This window comes from Serpula lacrymans (assembly GCF_000218685.1).
Source record: "Serpula lacrymans var. lacrymans S7.9 unplaced genomic scaffold SERLAscaffold_20, whole genome shotgun sequence".
NCBI lineage: Eukaryota > Fungi > Basidiomycota > Agaricomycetes > Boletales > Serpulaceae > Serpula > Serpula lacrymans.
Window position 1 is genome coordinate 316,020 of NW_006763309.1, and position 19,461 is coordinate 335,480.

Below are 19,461 nucleotides of genomic sequence, written 5' to 3' on the forward strand. Positions count from 1 at the left end.
TGATCGTATCTGCCCTGAACTAACCTAGGGGATAATCAAAGATGATCATGTGATTCATTAGCCAAGCATGATGCTCACTGCATTGTATAGCACGTTGATGTGTTAATTCCTTAAATGAACGATAGAGCGAGAGCCTCGTGGCACGCACGATGGGTAGACCATCGAGAGCCAAGCAACCTCGTTTTCACAATGATACATACAAGGCATCGAGGAATGCGCAAAATGAGTGAACTGTGTGCACTCACGTCTGCTGCTCTGATGACCATGGATGTGATGTCGCCGTGTTGACAAATGATTTCTAGGAAAACCGGGTTTGCAAAGTTGCACTTCTAAATATATACTGGGAAAGCTAACGGCGAGCGCAACATGAAACTGCGGGCGTATGTGATTAAGGAAAGTTCAGTTGATAATGTCTGAACTTAGGCCGTGAGATGGACTAACGATGATCATAGAAACATAAGTTGTCAGAAACCAAATATATCATCGATCTCGTCTTTTTTCTTTTTCTTAGCTTTTCTTAGCTTTTCTGTATCTGCGGACAGGACCTGATCTTTGTTTTTTCGTTTCGGTTTGTTGACCGTGCTGGTCGGCTTGGCAGTGATCGCATGTTTAAGGACTATAGATGCTATGGATCTGGATAAGAAAGAGACACACGCCACATTTAGGCCAACTTACGCAGAGCTTCGGATACATCCATTGGAACACCGTTATTAGTCAATGATGATCTGTATTCCATGTTCGTTGCACTGGGTGTTTCAGGGTGGGCGATAGGTATTCCACGAGATCCAGGACGCAAAATAGGACGAGCGACTGCATCACCCGTATCTTCTAACAGTAACTCGGGTTCGGTTTCGTTCAAGGAACGTTTAGTGATCTTCACATCATCCAGAGCAGAATCTACCACGGAAACCTCTGTGGCCTTCACGTTTTGCGTGGAACCTAAAGGGTGCTGTGGAGCACGAGCCGGCTTGTGACATGCAAACCGCACGTCAGAAAAAACAAGCTGAACACAATGCAATGCCAGACTCACGTCCGATACTTGCATGATACGAGTGCAGACCATTGCAGCAAGTTGCAAGATTTCTTCCAGTTCGGACGTCAGGGCTAACAGCCTTGAGGTAATCGCCGCTAGCAATAATATGAGCTGGATAAAGGCACCAGTCTGCATCGCAAGCTTGAAATGACTGCGTGACCAATTAGTGTGTGATTCTGCAAGCACAGAACTCGAAGATCTACCGGTAAGCTTCCATAAGTCTCTCATTCATCTGCAGTGGAATGAATTTAGGAACCAATACGAATCAGGATGAAATACCTGAAGCACTAAAGTCAAACAAGACCTCATCTTCCCTTGCACGAAAAGCACATATGGTAAATTTGGGTAGTGGTTCCATGACCCCTTCATAAATTTCTGACTACGATAGTCATGTATTGCACCACAAGTAGAATTACTTCAGACTCACTCCAACAAAGAATTCGCACCAAAAAAGGAGCAACGAAAAAGTTCCAGCGTCTCCCAGAGGCTAGCTTCAGACAGCCTCCGACCATATCGCCTGATTTCGACAACCCGTTTCCAAAAGAGAGCTGAGCGATGTTGGTTCTTTCCTTTGTAGTAAAGCCGTTCAAGAATCTTTAATTCGTCTCCAACAATAGCTGAGACTGTCTGTAAGCGACGGGAACATGTCTTGAGGTCCTTCAAGGAGGCATCGACAAGAGGGTAACTGATAGGATCAATGGAATTCCTTGGGGAGCATACGAGAGGTGGGGGCTTGCAATATCGTTCACCGTCCATACTTTATACCTTTTAAATTTCGTGCGGTGGTAACGGTTATATGGAATAACTAGTGAATGATCACAGACAAGCTTGCAGTATTTGGCCTCGTTTATGATCATTGTAGCCATGTATTATCTCAGTCGGGTTGTCACCGACCGCCATACATTTTACTTCTGATACTCAGAAACACATACGCCTTATCTTTCTCTTGCAGTGATCTCGTCCATCCATTTGACAGCTCACTGGGATCTATTCGAGAATGAGCGGCCAACAGGGTCAAGATGCGAAGTTCTTCCAGCGCGGTAAGATCGAGGTGCGCGACCACCCTGGTCCTGATGACAACAATTGCAGTAATGAACACTACCATCTACGTAGGAATTCCGTACAGAGCTGCAAGCTGCAGAGTCGAAGGACAAGAAATATCAGAAGCGGAAGACAGTGCTCAAGAAAATCGTAGCAAATATCACTATGGGAAATGACAGTAGATATCCTTCTACACTTAATGCGTCTGTACTACTTCGTTCTAACGAATATATATTCAGTGTCTCCATTATTTACGGATGTGGTACAAAGTCTGGGGGCTCCCCTTCTTGAAATCAAGAAAAGTGAGTGTACTGATAGTCTGATGCCTATATCGCTGACAGGTTCTTCTCAGTGGTCTACCTATTTCTTATGAGTTATGGAAGACTAAAACCGGAGCAAATACATATCGTCATTCCAAGTTTCCTACAGGTAGTGCCATATATTAGTACTTATGCTTTGTCTGACTAATGCGTAGGACTGCAACGACCGTAATCCTCTCATTCGAGCGCTGGCTATCCGAACCATGTCATATATACCAATCCCTGTTGTTCTGGAGCCACTCAGCGAACAATTACGACATTGCCTCAAGGACAGAGACCCATACGTTCGCAAAACTGCTGCTATCTGCGTAGCCAAACTATACGTCGCCGATTCACGGAAAGCCGAAAAAGGAGGCTTTGTTGAGATGCTCAGAGACATGATGTTGGACACCAATGCCACAGTGGTCGCGAATGCCGTTGCAGCACTATCAGAGATAGGCGATCGACAAGACGGGGTGATATTTAAACTAAACCTAACTATAGCCAACAAGCTCATCGCTGCACTGGGTGAAAGCTCTGAGTAAGTTCTCTTGAAAGTCGCCCTGTTCCAACTTTGACAACTATTCCTAGGTGGGGTCAAATCTATATCCTCGACTCGTTGCTGCGCTATGTTCCCGAAGAATGTGCTGATGCCGAAATGATGGGCGAGCGAGTGATAGTACAGCTACAACATGCAAATTCTGCTGTAGTCTTAACCGCCATAAAAGTCCTCCTGTATCTAATGAACTATATGGAAAATCGACGTCTTATCGACTACATCTGTAAAAAGATGGGACCCCCACTAGGTCAGCCCATGTTCATGATTTTATATATCACAGCTAACTTCCTTGCCTTGCAGTCACATTAATATCGTCCGGACCAGAAGTACAATATGTCGCCCTTCGTAATATACTTTTGATCATTCAACGACGGCCAACGGTTCTCAAAAACGATGTCAAAGTGTTTTTCTGCAAATATAACGATCCAATATATGTCAAGCTTGCCAAACTAGAAATCATGTATAGGCTAGCGCGGGATGAGAATGCCAAGGAGGTACTGGCTGAACTTCAAGAGTACCTGCTTTCGTTTTATTCCAATGAGTTATACTGACCTTGATTTTGCATCAGATACGCCTCAGAAGTCGACGTCGACTTCGTGCGAAAAGCTGTTCGGTCAATAGGTCGATTAGCAATAAAGGTCGAAGGGGCAGCAGATATCTGCATCCAAGCACTTCTTGATCTCATAGAGACCAAAGTAACATATGTTGTTCAAGAGGCTGTCATCGTCACGAAAGATATTTTCCGACGGTACCCCGGCAAATACGAAGGTATAATCCCTAAGCTATGCGAAAATATGGATGCATTGGATGAGCCAGAGTCCAAGGCCTCTATGATATGGATACTCGGACAATTCGCAGATAAGATTGACAATGCTGACGAGTTATTGGATGACCTGGTTTATACTTTCTTGGAGGAAGCTGTTGAGGTACGTACAGTTTGTGCAATGTATGTTTCATCTGCTAAGTCGTGAACAGGTGCAACTTGCACTCCTGACAGCCACGGTGAAGTTGTTTATCTATAAAGCCGACTCGGAAACCGCCAAAGAACTGGTTCACAAAGTCCTAAAATGGGCAACAGAGGAGGTCGACAACCCTGATTTACGGGACCGAGGATTCATGTACTGGCGGATGCTTGCTATGAATCCAAATGTAGCGCGTGAGATCGTGCTTGCAGAAAAACCAGCCATCACCACTGATTCTGATCGTATGGATCGCGGTGCACTGGATCAGCTGTTGCTTCACACAGGCACGTTGGGAAGTATATATCACAAGAATCCTGAGGTTCGTGATCCCAATCATACCTACTAGCTTTGTATACTAAACAATTTCGAGCAGACTTTCATCAGAAATGCTGCCGGAAGAGCACTGACAGACAGTCCAGCCCTGAATGCAAATTCGCGCTCAGTACTCGTTACTCTCCGACCTCAATTACCGTCCGCAGCCAATATAAACGTTGCAGGACCTGGGCCAATTGAGCCGCAACCAAATGTGCCTGCTGCTGGTTCGTCAAGACCTGCCCAACTCATCTCTGAGGACGCAGGACCTGGCGAGGAGCGCGATCTGTTGGATATAGAAGAGTCGACTGCTGAATCTGGTACCGGAGGTGATAGCGGGGAGGGTAATGTGGATGTGGATGTGGATGCAGACGATGATGATCCTCGCGCAGCCAAGGCATTAGATCCATACGCAAATCTGGCTGGTGCATTTGGAGGTTATGTGGCAGATCAGCCACAACCAATATCTGGGACTTCGCAGCGCGGCGGGGAATTGGACGATTTATTATTCTAGTAAACGGGCACTACAGTACTAATGTTAAATTCCACCAAGACATTCATTAATGTGCATCGTGTTCTTCATCGGTATTTAGATATCAATGTAGATCTGTAATCCACAAAACATACAGGGAGCGATAACGTACATGATCAGGCTAGCATGGAATGGAGTTTATCAGCAACATGGGTCAGTCCTGATTTTGGTCGAAGAGAATTGTAATGCTGCGATATGCATTGAGTTAGCCACCACCAGCTAACCTTGTAAGTTGAAAACCTACCTCGCCAAGACCGTACATTCTCCTATGGTAGCTGATGAGGACAGGGCTTCTATGTGGTGATGCTTCCATTGGATTGTGGACCACAACAGGGGGCTTTCCTCCTTGAATGACATGTATCGGGACATTAAATGCCCTGCTAAGAGCCAATATCTCAGGTTCACCACCCCATGCTCCGGTATCTCTTATTGTTAGGCAATATTGCTCGAATGCCTGCGGAGACATAAGCCCTGTATTGTCTGTGGCACCAATACCATCTTCACCACTAGCACAAGGGAGAAAGGGAAGAAAATCATCGGGATGAGTGTATATATAGCCCGATGCTGCCCGGCGAACAATAACAAAATTTGCTTCGTTTGGAGGGACTATGTTGAGTAAGGAGAGTTGATCAGCAATTGCCGAGAAAAGACAATGTCCGTCTGGATTTATCTTTAAATCGTAGGATCAAAGTCGATAAGCCGGTTGAATGACAAAAAGATGGCGGATATTGTACCTCATGGATCTGTACTCCCAGCTCGTCACAAGTACGTTTGATCTGGACCTCTTCCTCCTTAGCTGCCCTTTCAAGTCTTGCATCCGCTTCAGGATCGTCAGGAGTATAACCTTGTGACATAGCTGCAGCTTTTCGTGCCTGTGTGGTGAGCCAGAAGCTGAGAACATCAACAGAGTTATAACTTGCTGGAACATGCCCACCTGGCGTGCTTCAAAGCGACTTTTTGCAGTCTGTTTAGAGCCTTTTTCCAATATCTCTGCTTCTTTATTGCACTGCATTTCATTTATGACGGAGGCAGATTCGGCCTGAACAACCTCGCTGCGAGAATCAAGTTCTGCGAGGAGATCATTCATGAGGTCTTCATCATCATCCACTGGTGGGGGCGGGTTTGCTTGTGGAGGAGAAAATGCCTTTTTCATTTTGTTTCGCTTTGAACCAGCCATAACGAAGAACTTGAAAGATACTTAAAGGATTTCTAGCAGTGGGGCTCTTACAGAGTTTGAGGGACCAAACACGTGATCATGACGAGCTAGATCTTATCTTATCTTTGTAACGTTTACCCACGTCTGTAATCTAATCTTGGATCGGCAGCCCATGGGCACCCGCTCACAGTTGTCTGCTGACCACAAAATATACTCTAGTTGTGTTTATAAACAGACGTGGTGAGCACAGTCACTTGCCCCCCGATAGCAACATATCTGCTAATCACCACTAAAGTACATCATTTGCTGCAAACATGTCGACACGAATCCCCCTTCTTTTTGTGAGTGCTAGGATCCATTATCTGAGTTCTGGCAACATTGACGTTCGTTTCCTTATCTCAGGGCACCATGACCATGGGTTATGCAGGGAAAGACGGTGTGCGCAACTCGGACGAGAAAACCTGCCAAGAAATCATCGACGTCTTCTTTAAACATGGCCACACAGAGCTAGACACTGCTCGAATGTATGGCGAAGGGACAACACAAGAGGTAATATCAATCAGTTTCGCTGATATTCAAAAAAGAAGTCTGAGCTTTATGGGCACTTTATCTCGTAGATACTGGCAAAGCTTGACTTTAAAAATGCAACAGTTGACACGAAGTACGCCTCGAATAGGTTCCGGGATATCTGCTAATATGCTTCTTTGATCCAACCCAGGGTTCATCCACACAAACTTGGAGGACACGCACCAGCAGATTTAAGAGCAGCTTTTGAAATTTCTCTGCAAGACCTAAAGCGTGATAAGGTTAGAGTATTCTATTTGCACGCGCCAGAACGTAAGGTGCCTTTCGAAGACACCGTGAGGGAAGTCAACAAGCTGTACCAAGAAGGTCGATTGTTAGTTAAAGACTAGGTCTTCCACCGATTCCTTGAAACTAACAGACTTAAATTTGGTAGTGAGATCTTCGGCCTCAGTAATTACGCAGCTTGGGAGGTAAGCGTTTCGTTAGTCTACTATTAACCAATAACGGACTCACTGCTACGAATTTAACAGGTTGCTGAAATAGTAGGCATTTGTAAAGCAAATGGTTGGGTACAACCCAAGATTTACCAAGTGTTTGTATTCGGTATTTTCACCATTTGAATCAATCTGATGGAAAAGTTTTTGCAAACAGGATGTACAATGCAATTACACGTGAGATGGAAACAGAACTTTTACCTTGCTGCCGCAAGTTTGGCCTGAGAATAGTAATTTATAACCCTCTGGCGTAAGTTTGATCGCTTTGTTTTCCATCAGCACAATACTGAGCGCCATTCAGCGGAGGTCTATTCGCTGGAAAAGTCATGTCAGTAGAAGAGTCAGCACCTGAAGGTGGTAGGTTCGATCCCTCGACAGTTCAGGGCGCCATGTATCGCGCGAGGTACCTGAAAGAAGGCTATTTCAAGGCACTGGAGATGTTAAAAGAGGTTGCCGTACGTACTACATCTCATCATCTCTATTGTCTTACATGGTAACATTGGGAACCAGGATAAATACAACCTCCGTCTGACAGAGATCGCGCTACGGTGGTGCCAGCATCACGGAGCCCTTGAAACTACTGATGGTATCATTTTGGGAGCAAGCAGCGCCATGCAAATTGAACAAAACTGTGCAGATAGTGAGAAAGGGCCATTGCCTGAAGAGGTCGTACATGCGCTTGATGAGGCCAACCGGATTGTGAAAGCACATGGAAGTACACCTGCTTATTGGCGGTAATATTTCTCCGTTGATGTACTAGTATCCATGTCTCGTAAAAGCAGCAACGTCGCATTGTCGTGGAATTAAGACTTATTGAGGATATCATGATAGCGACCATCCGGACGTTAGTAGGCGGAAAGTTTGCTTGGAAAAGTCCCGCAAAGTTGCATAAAGGGTTCACCGCCACCTTAAAGTAGATGGCGATCAGCGTAGCCTGAGATACATAAGATCAAGATACCATTGGACAATCACAATCCCGTCCAAAGAGCGTAGTATACAAAGCCAGCTGCACTGGCATATCTTTTGCTCCCGAGTCCTCGTGTTGCCACTACTATCGTGTTTCCTACCAGTCCGTGCGGTGATTTGGCCGGATCCCACTTACTTCTGACGCTCATCTCTCTTTTTCACGTAGCTCCTCGTATGGATAATCCTACGATAAACTGTCGAGAATGTGCTGGAAAGCTCCAAACTCTGCTTGTCCAGCTGCAAACGAACAACGATACCCAGGCATCTGAGCAGACGTGGCACGATGTTGAAATCACTACGCAGAACCTTGCGAACGGTCTCAGAGTCAGGGGTGGCCCAGGTATGTTTTTTGCCGTGTTATATCACCACCAAAAATTTCATGAAGCGCCGAATACTTGTTTGTAGACGACAATCACACTATGCTGGGCTTGACTTCTCTCCCGCAAACCCTTACTGCTCTCCTCAGAAATGCACTCAACGGATCTTCGATTCCAACTGTGGAGCATTCAGCGCCAGTGTATGAAATCCTTCGTGTAGGCGCTAATTTGTGCATGGATCACGGTATGCATATCTTGAACGATAAAACCCACGACCCGATGTCCTTATTCTCGTAAATCTCAAGATCAGAATCGTTTTCAATTACTGGAAGCTCGCTTCCCTCAAGCGATTGTGTCCCTTCTGGAGGGCTATGCAGACACGGTTCCTTCTGGGCTGCAGAAAGACCCCCTGCCGCTGTCAATCCCGCATCTCAAAGTCATCAAAACCGCTATTGGTGTTTTGCTGAATGCTAGTATAGGTTATGGTTGGTTTTTTCGATGAAATCCTGGAAGCGCATGAAAGAATTATAACTTTTGCTTTGTAGAACCTGTTAAATTTCGTCTCACGTCTTTAGAAGTGGCCATGACCCTCATGCGACTTTCCTGTGCTATTTATCCTACTGGCTCGTGGCTGACTTCACACCCGGTAGGCGAGGTAAACTCAGAGGATGACATTGCTGAGTCTTGGAGCCTCCGAAGTGTTATCTCAAACTGGGCATGGAGAACATTATCGGAGCTCAAGGAAGATTGTAAGCTTGCATCTTATCACATTCGCTCAATTGTTTTTATGCGGGTACTTTACGTTTTCAGCACGATCGCTATTCGACCCCGATGTTTTGGCTTATCTCATCCCATCTTTGCTCGCATATACGCCTCCCCTTTTGACGGCTCAGCTCCCTGCTTTCATCCGCTCTTCTCCCCATCTATATACCTCACTCCTCCAGACTGATTTCGATCTACTCGAAGAATCTTGTATGCTCTTAGAATCTCTCTCTCTGGATGTCGAAGACGTCCGACTTTCCCTTGCTCGTGGGTTCAACTTTGAAGCGGAGCATCTTGGTGTACCATGTCTCTCTGCAATGTTAGACTTCATAGAGAAAGGCAGTTATCCACTGCTGTGGTACGACAAAGATGCTGCCCCTTTCGATGTCGCAGAAATAAAAAGCAAGGAGAAGGGCTTTGATATATGCAAAGCTGCAGTGATAAAAGTCGTTGTAGAAGTTGCTGGTGATGAAAAAAATCAGGACGTTCTTTGGGACACATCAGAGGAGGAGATGCCAGGTGGCGAGTTCGTGTCGCGGATGGTAGACTGGATCCGATCCTACGTCGATAGCGAAACTGGAGCAAAGGTTGAAAATCTCGGAAGAGATGATTTGGCCATTTGCGCGTGTTTAGCCTTAGGCAATTTGACGAGAAGAGGTGGGCTGCGTATCTTTATAGCTGTCTCGAGCCGACTAACACGTCTTATCTTTTTGTCAGAATCTTATGCTACGATTCTCCTTTCCCCTCCTCACAGCATCGCTTCTCTCCTCTGCCAGCCAGTCATGCTCTCTCCCTCGACTGACATCAAGCTGAAACACAGTGTCATGGGCCTACTCAAGCATCTCTCTCAATCTTCGTCGCTGTCTGTTGCAAACCGTGATATTTTGAGCAATGCCAAAACGATCGAGCGGGTAGTTGAGAGCGGTATATGGGATGAACGGAGCGACGCCATGGCTGAAATCGTACAGGTCAGCGCTATTGGCATCGTCAAACACCTGTGTAATAGTAGTGGTAAGCTAATCTCGTTGAGTCGCGTTGACTTGGATTTCTGATGTCATCTTTTAAGTGGATAACTCTTTCGCATTAGTCTTTCCAACATCTGAGCAGGATCCTTCGGCGTCGACTGGCCTCTCGCAGATATTAGCACTTGTCAAGCGATCTGACACAGTTGCTGTCAAGAGTGAGGGCACTCGGGTGCTGGTTAATGTGATAAAGTCACTTTGGTCGAGTGACCCCAGCCAGCAGGATAGTCAAGCCGAGGAGGTTAAGGACAGACAACTCAAGCGCGAAATGGCAATCGAAGCATTGCTTACGCCTTCCTGCACTGAAGCTCTTGCGGGTCTCATAGGCAGAAGTATGAAATACCCCATTCTAATCAACGAAGGTGTTGTGGCGCTCAGTCTTCTCAGTACACATCGGAATGGTGGTAAGTACACTTTTCTCCCTTGTTTTCTTTCAAGCTCGGCCTAACGTACTCATAACTATTAGGCCCTCTCGTCCTGCAAGCTCTCGTTGTACCTTTGCCAGTAGAAGCTGCACCCGCAGGATCAAATTCCTTACCACCCTCCGCGCCTCCGAGTTTATCCGCGACTGCATCAACTAGCAGTGAATTAGATTCGCCTATCGTTAATTCTCCGACGCGATCTCGGCCACCAAGTCCTCGGGGCGCGCTAGATCAGCTCATCAATGTACTACGGAATACCTCAAACACCGATCACGTATCGAACAATCACAGGGCTGCTCTTACAGGTTTCCCAGTTGAGGTGCGTGCGAACGTGTGCGCTTTGCTTGGACAGGTGGGAAAACAGCCGCCTGGGGAGGATGTGGAAAGGGTCAAGGATGCCACGAAAGGTATTTTAGAAGAGCTGTCCCGGGGTAGTACGCAGTCTGGGAGAGATGGTATGTTGGGAGCGGCCGCAAAGAGAGTCCTTGACGCTTGGGTGTAAGCTTGAAGGATGATTTCTTGAAAATGTTTGTACGAATATCTTGTCAGTTCGATATGCTTTCATAGATTGGTTTTCTCCCCTTTTTATTCACGCCTCCTCCTTGTCGTACATGTTATTGAACACAAGGACATGACAATTTTTCATGCTATAAGCCGCGGAGTTTCTGCATGAATGATTTCCCGGTAGTCGGTTTCTTCTCAAACCGGTTTCCCCATGTCGCAAGAAATTCCATTGGAGGGTTTTACGTTTGTTCAAACTCTTGTTTTATCGTCACTACATCGAATGAGGTGCAGATGAGTAGTAAAGTCACAGTTGACATCTCACAGGGCATCGCGACCATAACCTTGAACCAGCCCAAAACGCTGAATGCCCTGTTACCTGAGGGTAAGTGGCAGCCCAAGGCTCAGACACTCCAATAACATCATGATTGGCACACATGTCCTCCGAAGAAGGCTGATTCATATGTGTAGATTATGATGCCCTTGCTAACTCTCTGAGGGAGATAGACAAGAACGATGATGTAGTGATCACTGTGTGGCAAGGTGAGTGGTCCTTGCGTTAACTGAGATTCTTGAAGAGAACTTGAACCCACCGTGGCGGTGCCGCAAATTAAGCCAGTGGAAAGTGGTTTTGTGCGTGAGTCCCTTACTCTCTTATGTGCTTGCCCTCAATGCCTTATTCTGTTATGCATATCAAGCGGAACCAATGTAAATCGTAGCGAAGAAAAGGAGATTGAGCCTACTATTCGAGATAACTTTTATGCCCGAGTGGTGCGAGCCAACACAGATTGTGGACATGCTGTAAGACCGCAATGTATCTAATAATCTTAGACCATGTTGATTGAATGAGGTGATGTCAGCTTTACAGCCATAGCAAGATTCTTGTTGCCGCGCTCAATGGTCCTGTCATGGGTAAGCCACCGTTATCAGTTGTACGTATCGTCTCATGGTTAACCTTGGTTCCTTTACGATATTGCAGGTATAGCAGCTGGTGTGTTCATCTGCTCCTGCTCCCCCCGCTGTTATTGAATTGGTGTGACGAATCTATAGCGTTCCTTGGAAACTTTGACTTCATCTACGCCTTACCCAGCGCCTGGCTAGCCGTCCCATTCACCTTCTTAGGTACGTGTCACACTTCCAGTTACGCTGTAGCTATCATCACTTATTGAAAATTCGGCCTACCAGGTATCATAGCAGAAGGGTGCTCGAGCGTTACATTTGTCAACCGAAGTACGTGCGTTTTGCCCCTCTAGTGCAGTTAGGTAGTTACACGTGCACCGGCGCCTAGTGGGCGTCGCAAAGGCGAACGAAGTCCTCATATGGGGAAAGAAGAAGACGGCCCAGGAGCTGCTTGAGTGTGGGTTCATCAAGTATGTATACATCAGTTTCTTGAGGGTGCTGTTTTCTTCTAGAGCGACCACTGACGAGCTCTGACTTCTTTTCTTTCACATTAGCACCATATTCCCAGATCAGTCTACAGAATCATTCCACACCGCCGTGCGCGCGCATCTTCTCAGCGAGCTAGAGGGCCTCGACACAGCGGCTGTGCTAACGGTCAAGTTGCTCATCAAAGCTGGGCTGAGGGAGAAGAACGATCCTAATTCGGTGAATCTAAGGGAGAGTTATGCGCAGGCTGAGAGGTTTTCGAGCGGGATACCCCAAGTGCGGTTTGGGAAGATTAAGAGGAAGGAGGTTAGGCATAAGCTATGAGGGGTGCCGGTTTTGTATTTCTTCATTTATCCGATGATAGGACGTACGGGGATTCTGATGATGTTCGTTTTTCTTCCTTTCTCTACTGAGAGGACGTACAGGGATTCTGATGATGCTGCGATGCATCGTACCGATACCTGACCTTACTATGAGGGCACAATGGGTAAAACCACATGCAATGGATAAATTAACAAGCACCACAACGATTATAAACGAAATGACAGTATGGAAGATAACATCAAAACCAGATAAAGTTACACCTTTTTCAGAGAATCGTACTTCGTGCGATAGCCCAACAAAGGAGCAATAATACCTCCCAGTATGAACAGAAGCTGCAGCCCATTCAGTGTGAATATCCGTACAAAATCGCGCATAGAATAGGACTCACAAACTTCTCGAGCCACCTGAAATCACCTGGCAGTGCCAAGAAGGCGTCTCCGCGGTAGAACGCAGGAAACATCTTGAAGGGATTCTTAGGGAAACCATCAGCGAATGCGTTTCGGAAGAAGAGCTCCTTGTCATCGTCCTAGCCATATCATAAATATTGACATATGCATACCGCTATTCCAGCGATGGTTTTCATATGAGGAAAGAAAGTAATCATACCTTTGGCGTCGTGCGCTCCTCAAAGATAGTTTCGACGCCTTTAAACGTCGTGAACGTGTGCGTTGTCTTCCTGGGGACGAGGATTTCGCCGTCACTTGGGGTGTAGACTTTGGTGACGCCGCCTATAGTGTACTCGACCTGGCCTTTGATGACTCTGAAGATCTCGGCGTGTGTGTCGTGCCTGTGTTAGCTCGTGAGTTGTGAGAGAGGTGGGACCATGAAAGCTATGAAAGAGTTCACCAGTGGGGAGGCGCAGCAAAGGCCTCTGCATCAGCAGCTACATGTATGCGCGTGAGGAATGGCTCGTTACGAAGGAAAGTCTGCAGAAGGATTCAGACAAACTCATCAGCCTGGCTGGTTCGTGCACCACGAGATATGACGCCTCATGACTGACCATGGTATGACCCTCGCCCAACTTGATTTGATCTGGAAGCACCTCGCCGGCAGACATGATTGCTAGTAGAAAAACAAGTAGGCGATGGCCCGGAAACGTTGGGCTCGGATGACGACTTTGAAGGTGTATTAAGTTGGTCGTGCTTTGATTGTTTTATGGCTTAAAAGCATTAGTTTGGAGTCGCGTAATGATCTTAGCTTAGTGATACAACGTGGTAAGCAAGCTACTTTACTGGTTGGAGGACGACCTTCTTTCTTGCCCTGAACGGAACGCAACAAACACCGTTGAGCCATTGGACGTGTTCGTTGACCCATGAATTTACGTATGTCGTCGAAGAAAGAGATTTGTAATAAACCAAGATGGGGATAGTTCGATGTTCAGTCATGCATGATCTATGAATGTGTTTCACATGATCTATGCTTGCAAGTAATCCGACGTTATTCGGCCCATGGTGCAGTAAAAATTGAAACCACTCACAACGACGCGTTACTGCTACGGTTTACTGGATGGGAGGAGTGAAACCGCTGTCTCTTGAGCTGGTTACACATCCAGTAGATAATTAATGTTACAGGTTCTAAAATCTGAGTTCAGGGCAGCAAAAAGAGGTTGGATATGGCAAATAAGCGATTCCAGTGGCAATCAATTTGAGTTGGGAGTGTCATTACGGCCAATTCCGCTCGATCGTGGGTGGCTGTGCATGTCGTCTGTTTGGAGAAGAGATCTCACGATATTTGATGATTTTGCAGTCGCTTGGTGACGTCGAGGGTTCTGCGCACTCGTTATGGACACGTGTGTGTGTAGGCTTTAAGGGAGGACAATAGGGCGAGGCATTTTGGATATACGTGTACCCACGGTGACAGGGACAACTCAAACGATCCTCACGCTACGGACGTTGTCAATGGCAGCGTAGAATAGGACACAAAGACGACAAAAGATATCGAGTTGTTAAAGGGCAACAAGGATGCCAGTAGCAGTACAGGCTAAAGGGATATATGGAGGTTTCCAGTAGAGAAGTTGAAGCACAGCACAGCAGGAAGAGAGAAAGGTCGATGCATAAGGCGAGGGCTGGAATCAAGGATGATAGAAGACATTTACAGCATAGACGACGCATTGAGGTGCATATAGCAGTGTGGGGAGAAGATAAAGCGCCCAGGGAAGCGCTCATGTCCGAAAATGAGAGATAGATTGACAGCATTTGCTGGAATTGATGGTGAGCGCGACGATAAATGATTCGAGTGAGGATAATTTGGGCGATGATTCGAATGCAGCCCGTCGTAAGTGGATACGGACCCGAGATGGGCAGGAAGTGTTGTGTGTGGTGAGACCGCAGTGGGCACGACAGCAAAGAGAGCTGCGGACGTGGAACACGTGAGAGGAAGAGCGATCCTTGGGAGAGAAAGACATGAGGCGGGCTGGACTTGGACGCGACAACATGACGGCACTCCCTCGGATGCAATCCAAAAATGATGGAAGAACCAAGTGGTGACCCGCACGTGACTGGCCTCAAAGTTAGAACCACGTCTGTAGCGAGACACGGTTTCAGAACAACTCGCTCTGTCTTCTAGGAGCAATGCTAGAGCGCGCATAGCACAACCAGGTCCTCTCTATTTCAGCTCGCTATGGTTCTCTCACCTCTCACCTCGACTCGTGGGCGGCGAGGTGGTCGACCCGAGATGCACCCCGGGCAACCCCGGATGATAAGAGCGATCGTGGATCTGGGATTGCTTAGATAAGATTCTTATGTAACGACCTGACGAACAGAAGAAGCCCGTGCTTTAATTTTGGGTGTCTCTAACCTTTGTCTCTATCCACCACCATCCCGTCTCCATTCCTCAACCTCCCCTTTCCGCTTTTCTATAAACCATATAATATCCTTCTACTTCCTGTCGCTGGCCGAGCTATCATTGCACTAGTCTACACGCCTTAATGACTCTCTGTCAATGCACTCTTCCTTCACCCCCCATTTGATATCTCGCCCAGACGGGCACATCCCTCACAACACAAACTCGCACCACCAGTATGGCACTAGGATTCGTCAGAACTCCATCATTAAGCCTTCAGCTCGCCTCCGACAGTCTCCCGACCCTCCTAGAAGGATAAGGCCCGCTCCTTCCCACAAACTTAAGCCGACCGACCACACCCCAAACTCACCACTCACCACCCCTTCCAATTTCCCCGTATTTCCTCCCCCACATGTCCTCCTTCACCCAGAAGATGCCAACAGCAAAGTGTTCCTGGCCATTGGCCGTGCTTTTCTCTCCGTCGTGAGTCTTTCTTCCTTACCCTTGCCACTCTATTACCTTATCCATCACTATATCCTTTTTCATCATCTATCCTTCTTTCTTCGAAACCCTAAAATCCCATCCTAGGACAATCATGCAATGACCATCAAAGATCTAGCAGAAATGACCCTCCACTTCGGTCTCATATGCCAAAAGTATGTTCTCCCGTTCGACCCCTAACCTTACGTCAACACTTTTATCTCATCATTTTTTTCTTCTTGAAGCGTGTCTGCAGCGGGTCAAGCGATAACCACTTACATCCGAACACACATGCAACGTTGCGAAATTCAACAGGACCACCCTCTCCTCCTCAGACACGTGTTGTCCGGTACTATCTCCGACGATGATCTCCTCCCCGCTCTCCATTCACGCACCGGTGGCGCGCATTGTCCTCTTAATTCGGAAAATAGAATCACAAATTTCAGACGAGGTACCATGGTTTGGTATCTCTCCAAAGCAACAGGTATACCTTGCCCCTTCGCAAGAGCAGGCATCAGACTATCGGACTATGGTGAAAATGGCAAGGTGGGCATGTTGAGTGGTCCGAAAGACAGAAAACGTGAACGGGACCGGCAAAGAAGAGCCGAACAATGTGGTCAGAAACGTAAGCGACTACTTAGAGGATGTTTCGACTACGAGTCAGAAACCGACTCTGGTGAAGACGATCAGAGGCCACCCAAAGTCAAGCTTACGCTACGTCTCAAACCTCGTAATTCGCCGATGTCTTCCGAAACGCAATCAGTAGACTCACGGGAGGTTATCGACCTTTCAAAGGATTCTTCCGATTCCGATTCTTCAGCGAGTGGTTCAGGGCAAAGCGCATACTCCGACGATGAGGCCGTGCAAGATACTGCTCCCGCCCGCCCCCTGAAGCCTACCCATGATGTACCCTGGTCACTTCCTCCCTATCCCCGGCGCTCGATATCTATCCCGTCCTACACTCCAACCTGCGACGACTCGACTCCGCCACTCACCTCACCCTCTGTCTCACCCACCCATCACCGGCGCTCTCCCTCTGTTCCACACAGTGTCGCTTCACTGCCACCTGACTCGGAAGACGAGGCCGATGATTATCACATTACGATGACCGGTCTGCGGTCAAGACTTGTGCGAGAAGGAAGTGAACCGAACGAAGTTGACTGGGATGTAGACTTTGACTCGGACGAAGATGATGACGAAGATGGTGATGCAGGCTCGCGATGGGATAGTCCTGGCCCACGATCGCCATCAGCACCATATCCCGATGTTGTAGACACGTCAGCTGTGGTGAAACAGGAGTCATTAGACGTGCGTGGCATGTTGGATGCATGGGAGAATCTTGATAGCTCGATATGCGTGGGTTCGCGAGGCTGTGGGGCTCTGGACACAAAGATAGCAGATATAGTTGCTCAAGCTGTGTCGGAAATGGACAAGAGCCCGTTAGAAGATGTCAAAGTCGAGGATTTGGAGTTCTGGGATTGGGATATGACTTTCAACCCCGGATATATGAATGCGAAATGGCATGATACGTCTGTGGATGAAATCATTCCTGATATCAAACAAGAAGACGAGGGTGATCTCGATTCGCCGTTTTCAGAACCTACTGCGAGCACAATGTCGCCAACGGATACATGCGTGTCACCCTCTTCGTTTTCCCCGCTATCACAATACACGTCCTCTGGATATCCTACCTATGCAGGTATCGCAGAATTCCGTCGGCATAGCGAACTGACTTGGAAAGATGTCGAGCTTCTTGGTCCTGACAGTGTCCATCCTCAAGAATTTGATGATGGCGTTTGGCAGGATGGTGCAGAGAAGAAAGTTCGCGTGAAGATAGAGACTTCGTCAATACCAAGGCGAGATGTTAGTACACCACCCATTAGTGAGCCTCGGCAAGGGTCAATTCCTGCGCGGACAAGAGAGCCTTCCCCTTCGACTGTGCATTCAAGACTACCGTCTCTCTCCTCGGTTCCGTGTAAGTCCCCACCGTGTGATGATAATAACAGGGTGTCGGATGAAGTTGTAGTTGTGCACACATGCGAACCTTGCACGCCTGCTGTGAGTGCAACACAAATCGAAGGTAGGTTGAGTTAATCCAAGTCTGGACGCTATTTCTGACGTTGCCGTGTTTTGGTATAGGCATATCCGTGTACCAAATGACTCTTGGGCTACTTCCATTGGTGAGACGTATCGACACCGACTTCGTTAATCTCACTCCTATCGTCGCTTTCCTATCACAACATAGCTCATCTTCCGACTCGTCATCACCTTCCTTGGTCATCCCAATGCTGCCGAACGCAGCAACTATTACCCGCGGCTCGGCCGCCGTCATCGGTACCTGGGTACCTCTCAGTGCTGCAAAGTCTTTCGCACAGCAGCATATAGAGCACCTCCCCAAAGGTTTAGCAGAGATTTTTTTGTCTGATGAATTGGTAATGCGGTTTCCTGTGGCATTGAGAGACTTCCATCGAGCGAGTGAGCGAGGGCGGAAGTTGCAGGTGTTTGGACCAGGTTTTGGAGGGTCTGTAGGATCTGAAGTTGGCCAGGCTGGCAACGAGGGTGTTAAAGCGGCAACGTGTGTGCAACAGGGTGGAGATGTCGAAGCATATACGAGGGAGAAGGGTGACAGTAAATGTATTGGGGCGGATTGGGACTTGGGAACTGATGGCAATCCGAATTTGGGCGCCCATGATCCTCTTCTGTCGATACACACTTCCTTCTCGCTCGCCTTGGCTGCCTTAAGGCCCGCTTCCGACGATACGATTGTTCCAGAGACCCCGCTGAGTCCCACGGAGCAAGAAATGTTCAGGACGTTGTGTGTAGATCCTGATTGGGAACGCGAGAAGGAGAACGAGTCGGCAATGACGGTAGAGGAGACGGCGAAGATTACGCCATCTGCAGAGCCGAACGTTGTCAATGTCAAGGAGGATGTCCGCCCGACGAGTTCCTCTGGGTCTGAGCGTTTCCTTCGACGGTCGAAGAGGGTGGCGACTGCTGCTGTTGTCGCTTCTCGGCCTTGCACGCGGTCTCACAAGAAGGGTCTGCGACGCTCATAAATGCGATTCATATCCGCGTTGGTTGTATTTTTGATGTGGTTTCTGATGGACAGTTGGTTTTTTTTTTTCGTTCGTCTTCAAGTTTGTGATTTTTATTACATTGCGACCTTCTCTATGAAACCTTTTTTATCCATTGTTCTGATGTTCTGATGTTTAGAATATGTAGCAGATAACGACCATCTCATTTTCGCTATACCTCGTGCCGTTTTGTCGATTGTTTTTTCATATGCATCCACCAACCTTTTTGTTGTTGCTGGTTTGCTTGAACCCAAGTATTGTATTACCTCGCGCTGCGGTGTGCCCATTTGCTTCACATTTCACGCTGGGTGTGCTGCAGCGTGCTGAGACTAAAGCCTTTTTGCGTTATCAGATTCCTCCCCGCTCAGACGTCACTATCGAGTTGATTGAAGCTTGTATACGGTATACATTATGGTTCAACGCGTTGTAGCGTAATCTTGCAAATTTTTACAAATGCAATTGCAGGACTGCGATTTTGATTTTGACCTGAAGTATGTAAATCAGAACACTGTA

At 47.3% G+C, this 19,461-nt stretch overlaps 11 protein-coding genes across 11 annotated transcripts; 8 read left to right on the plus strand and 3 right to left on the minus strand.

Moving 5' to 3' along the window:
* Nucleotides 1-114: 114 nt before the first annotated feature.
* Nucleotides 115-288, plus strand: SERLADRAFT_375017 (uncharacterized protein; the record flags this gene model as incomplete). Its single annotated transcript, XM_007324574.1, has 1 exon — nt 115-288. The coding sequence occupies one exon, from the start codon at nt 115-117 to the stop codon at nt 286-288; it is 174 nt and encodes a 57-aa protein (XP_007324636.1).
* A 176-nt stretch (nt 289-464) lies between these two features.
* SERLADRAFT_443945 (uncharacterized protein) lies at nt 465-1,789 on the minus strand (the record flags this gene model as incomplete). Its single annotated transcript, XM_007324575.1, has 6 exons — nt 465-625; nt 676-967; nt 1,031-1,184; nt 1,237-1,265; nt 1,338-1,408; nt 1,480-1,789. 6 exons carry the CDS (start codon nt 1,787-1,789, stop codon nt 465-467), a joined length of 1,017 nt encoding a protein of 338 aa, XP_007324637.1.
* Nucleotides 1,790-1,891: 102 nt separating this feature from the next.
* Nucleotides 1,892-4,837, plus strand: SERLADRAFT_418809 (uncharacterized protein; the record flags this gene model as incomplete). The annotated part of the gene is made up of 10 exons (XM_007324576.1): nt 1,892-2,084; nt 2,147-2,252; nt 2,314-2,376; nt 2,427-2,503; nt 2,550-2,914; nt 2,965-3,179; nt 3,233-3,446; nt 3,501-3,858; nt 3,908-4,213; nt 4,268-4,837. The coding sequence occupies 10 exons, from the start codon at nt 2,031-2,033 to the stop codon at nt 4,718-4,720; spliced, it is 2,211 nt and encodes a 736-aa protein (XP_007324638.1).
* A 17-nt stretch (nt 4,838-4,854) lies between these two features.
* Nucleotides 4,855-5,915, minus strand: SERLADRAFT_443947 (uncharacterized protein; the record flags this gene model as incomplete). Its single annotated transcript, XM_007324577.1, has 4 exons — nt 4,855-4,926; nt 4,983-5,408; nt 5,473-5,610; nt 5,673-5,915. 4 exons carry the CDS (start codon nt 5,913-5,915, stop codon nt 4,855-4,857), a joined length of 879 nt encoding a protein of 292 aa, XP_007324639.1.
* A 165-nt stretch (nt 5,916-6,080) lies between these two features.
* SERLADRAFT_480788 (uncharacterized protein) lies at nt 6,081-7,738 on the plus strand (the record flags this gene model as incomplete). Its single annotated transcript, XM_007324578.1, has 11 exons — nt 6,081-6,134; nt 6,190-6,235; nt 6,297-6,443; nt 6,512-6,555; nt 6,613-6,792; nt 6,853-6,889; nt 6,950-7,011; nt 7,071-7,163; nt 7,215-7,312; nt 7,334-7,368; nt 7,424-7,738. The coding sequence occupies 10 exons, from the start codon at nt 6,209-6,211 to the stop codon at nt 7,649-7,651; spliced, it is 951 nt and encodes a 316-aa protein (XP_007324640.1).
* A 77-nt stretch (nt 7,739-7,815) lies between these two features.
* SERLADRAFT_454188 (uncharacterized protein) lies at nt 7,816-11,052 on the plus strand (the record flags this gene model as incomplete). The annotated part of the gene is made up of 9 exons (XM_007324579.1): nt 7,816-7,986; nt 8,046-8,219; nt 8,285-8,440; nt 8,502-8,681; nt 8,742-8,945; nt 9,007-9,615; nt 9,676-9,969; nt 10,025-10,384; nt 10,447-11,052. The coding sequence occupies 8 exons, from the start codon at nt 8,054-8,056 to the stop codon at nt 10,902-10,904; spliced, it is 2,427 nt and encodes an 808-aa protein (XP_007324641.1).
* A 65-nt stretch (nt 11,053-11,117) lies between these two features.
* Nucleotides 11,118-12,613, plus strand: SERLADRAFT_375023 (uncharacterized protein; the record flags this gene model as incomplete). Its single annotated transcript, XM_007324580.1, has 10 exons — nt 11,118-11,122; nt 11,203-11,288; nt 11,375-11,446; nt 11,519-11,540; nt 11,602-11,704; nt 11,764-11,815; nt 11,954-12,025; nt 12,089-12,133; nt 12,192-12,273; nt 12,358-12,613. The coding sequence occupies 10 exons, from the start codon at nt 11,118-11,120 to the stop codon at nt 12,611-12,613; spliced, it is 795 nt and encodes a 264-aa protein (XP_007324642.1).
* A 254-nt stretch (nt 12,614-12,867) lies between these two features.
* On the minus strand, nt 12,868-13,670 carry SERLADRAFT_443949 (uncharacterized protein; the record flags this gene model as incomplete). The annotated part of the gene is made up of 5 exons (XM_007324581.1): nt 12,868-12,945; nt 13,002-13,139; nt 13,220-13,400; nt 13,460-13,539; nt 13,614-13,670. 5 exons carry the CDS (start codon nt 13,668-13,670, stop codon nt 12,868-12,870), a joined length of 534 nt encoding a protein of 177 aa, XP_007324643.1.
* Nucleotides 13,671-14,365: 695 nt separating this feature from the next.
* SERLADRAFT_480795 (uncharacterized protein) lies at nt 14,366-15,061 on the plus strand (the record flags this gene model as incomplete). The annotated part of the gene is made up of 1 exon (XM_007324582.1): nt 14,366-15,061. One exon carries the CDS (start codon nt 14,606-14,608, stop codon nt 14,795-14,797), a length of 192 nt encoding a protein of 63 aa, XP_007324644.1.
* A 492-nt stretch (nt 15,062-15,553) lies between these two features.
* Nucleotides 15,554-18,930, plus strand: SERLADRAFT_443950 (uncharacterized protein; the record flags this gene model as incomplete). Its single annotated transcript, XM_007324583.1, has 4 exons — nt 15,554-15,877; nt 15,983-16,050; nt 16,120-17,954; nt 18,014-18,930. 4 exons carry the CDS (start codon nt 15,554-15,556, stop codon nt 18,928-18,930), a joined length of 3,144 nt encoding a protein of 1,047 aa, XP_007324645.1.
* A 226-nt stretch (nt 18,931-19,156) lies between these two features.
* SERLADRAFT_375027 (uncharacterized protein) lies at nt 19,157-19,378 on the plus strand (the record flags this gene model as incomplete). The annotated part of the gene is made up of 1 exon (XM_007324584.1): nt 19,157-19,378. One exon carries the CDS (start codon nt 19,157-19,159, stop codon nt 19,376-19,378), a length of 222 nt encoding a protein of 73 aa, XP_007324646.1.
* Nucleotides 19,379-19,461: the final 83 nt, after the last annotated feature.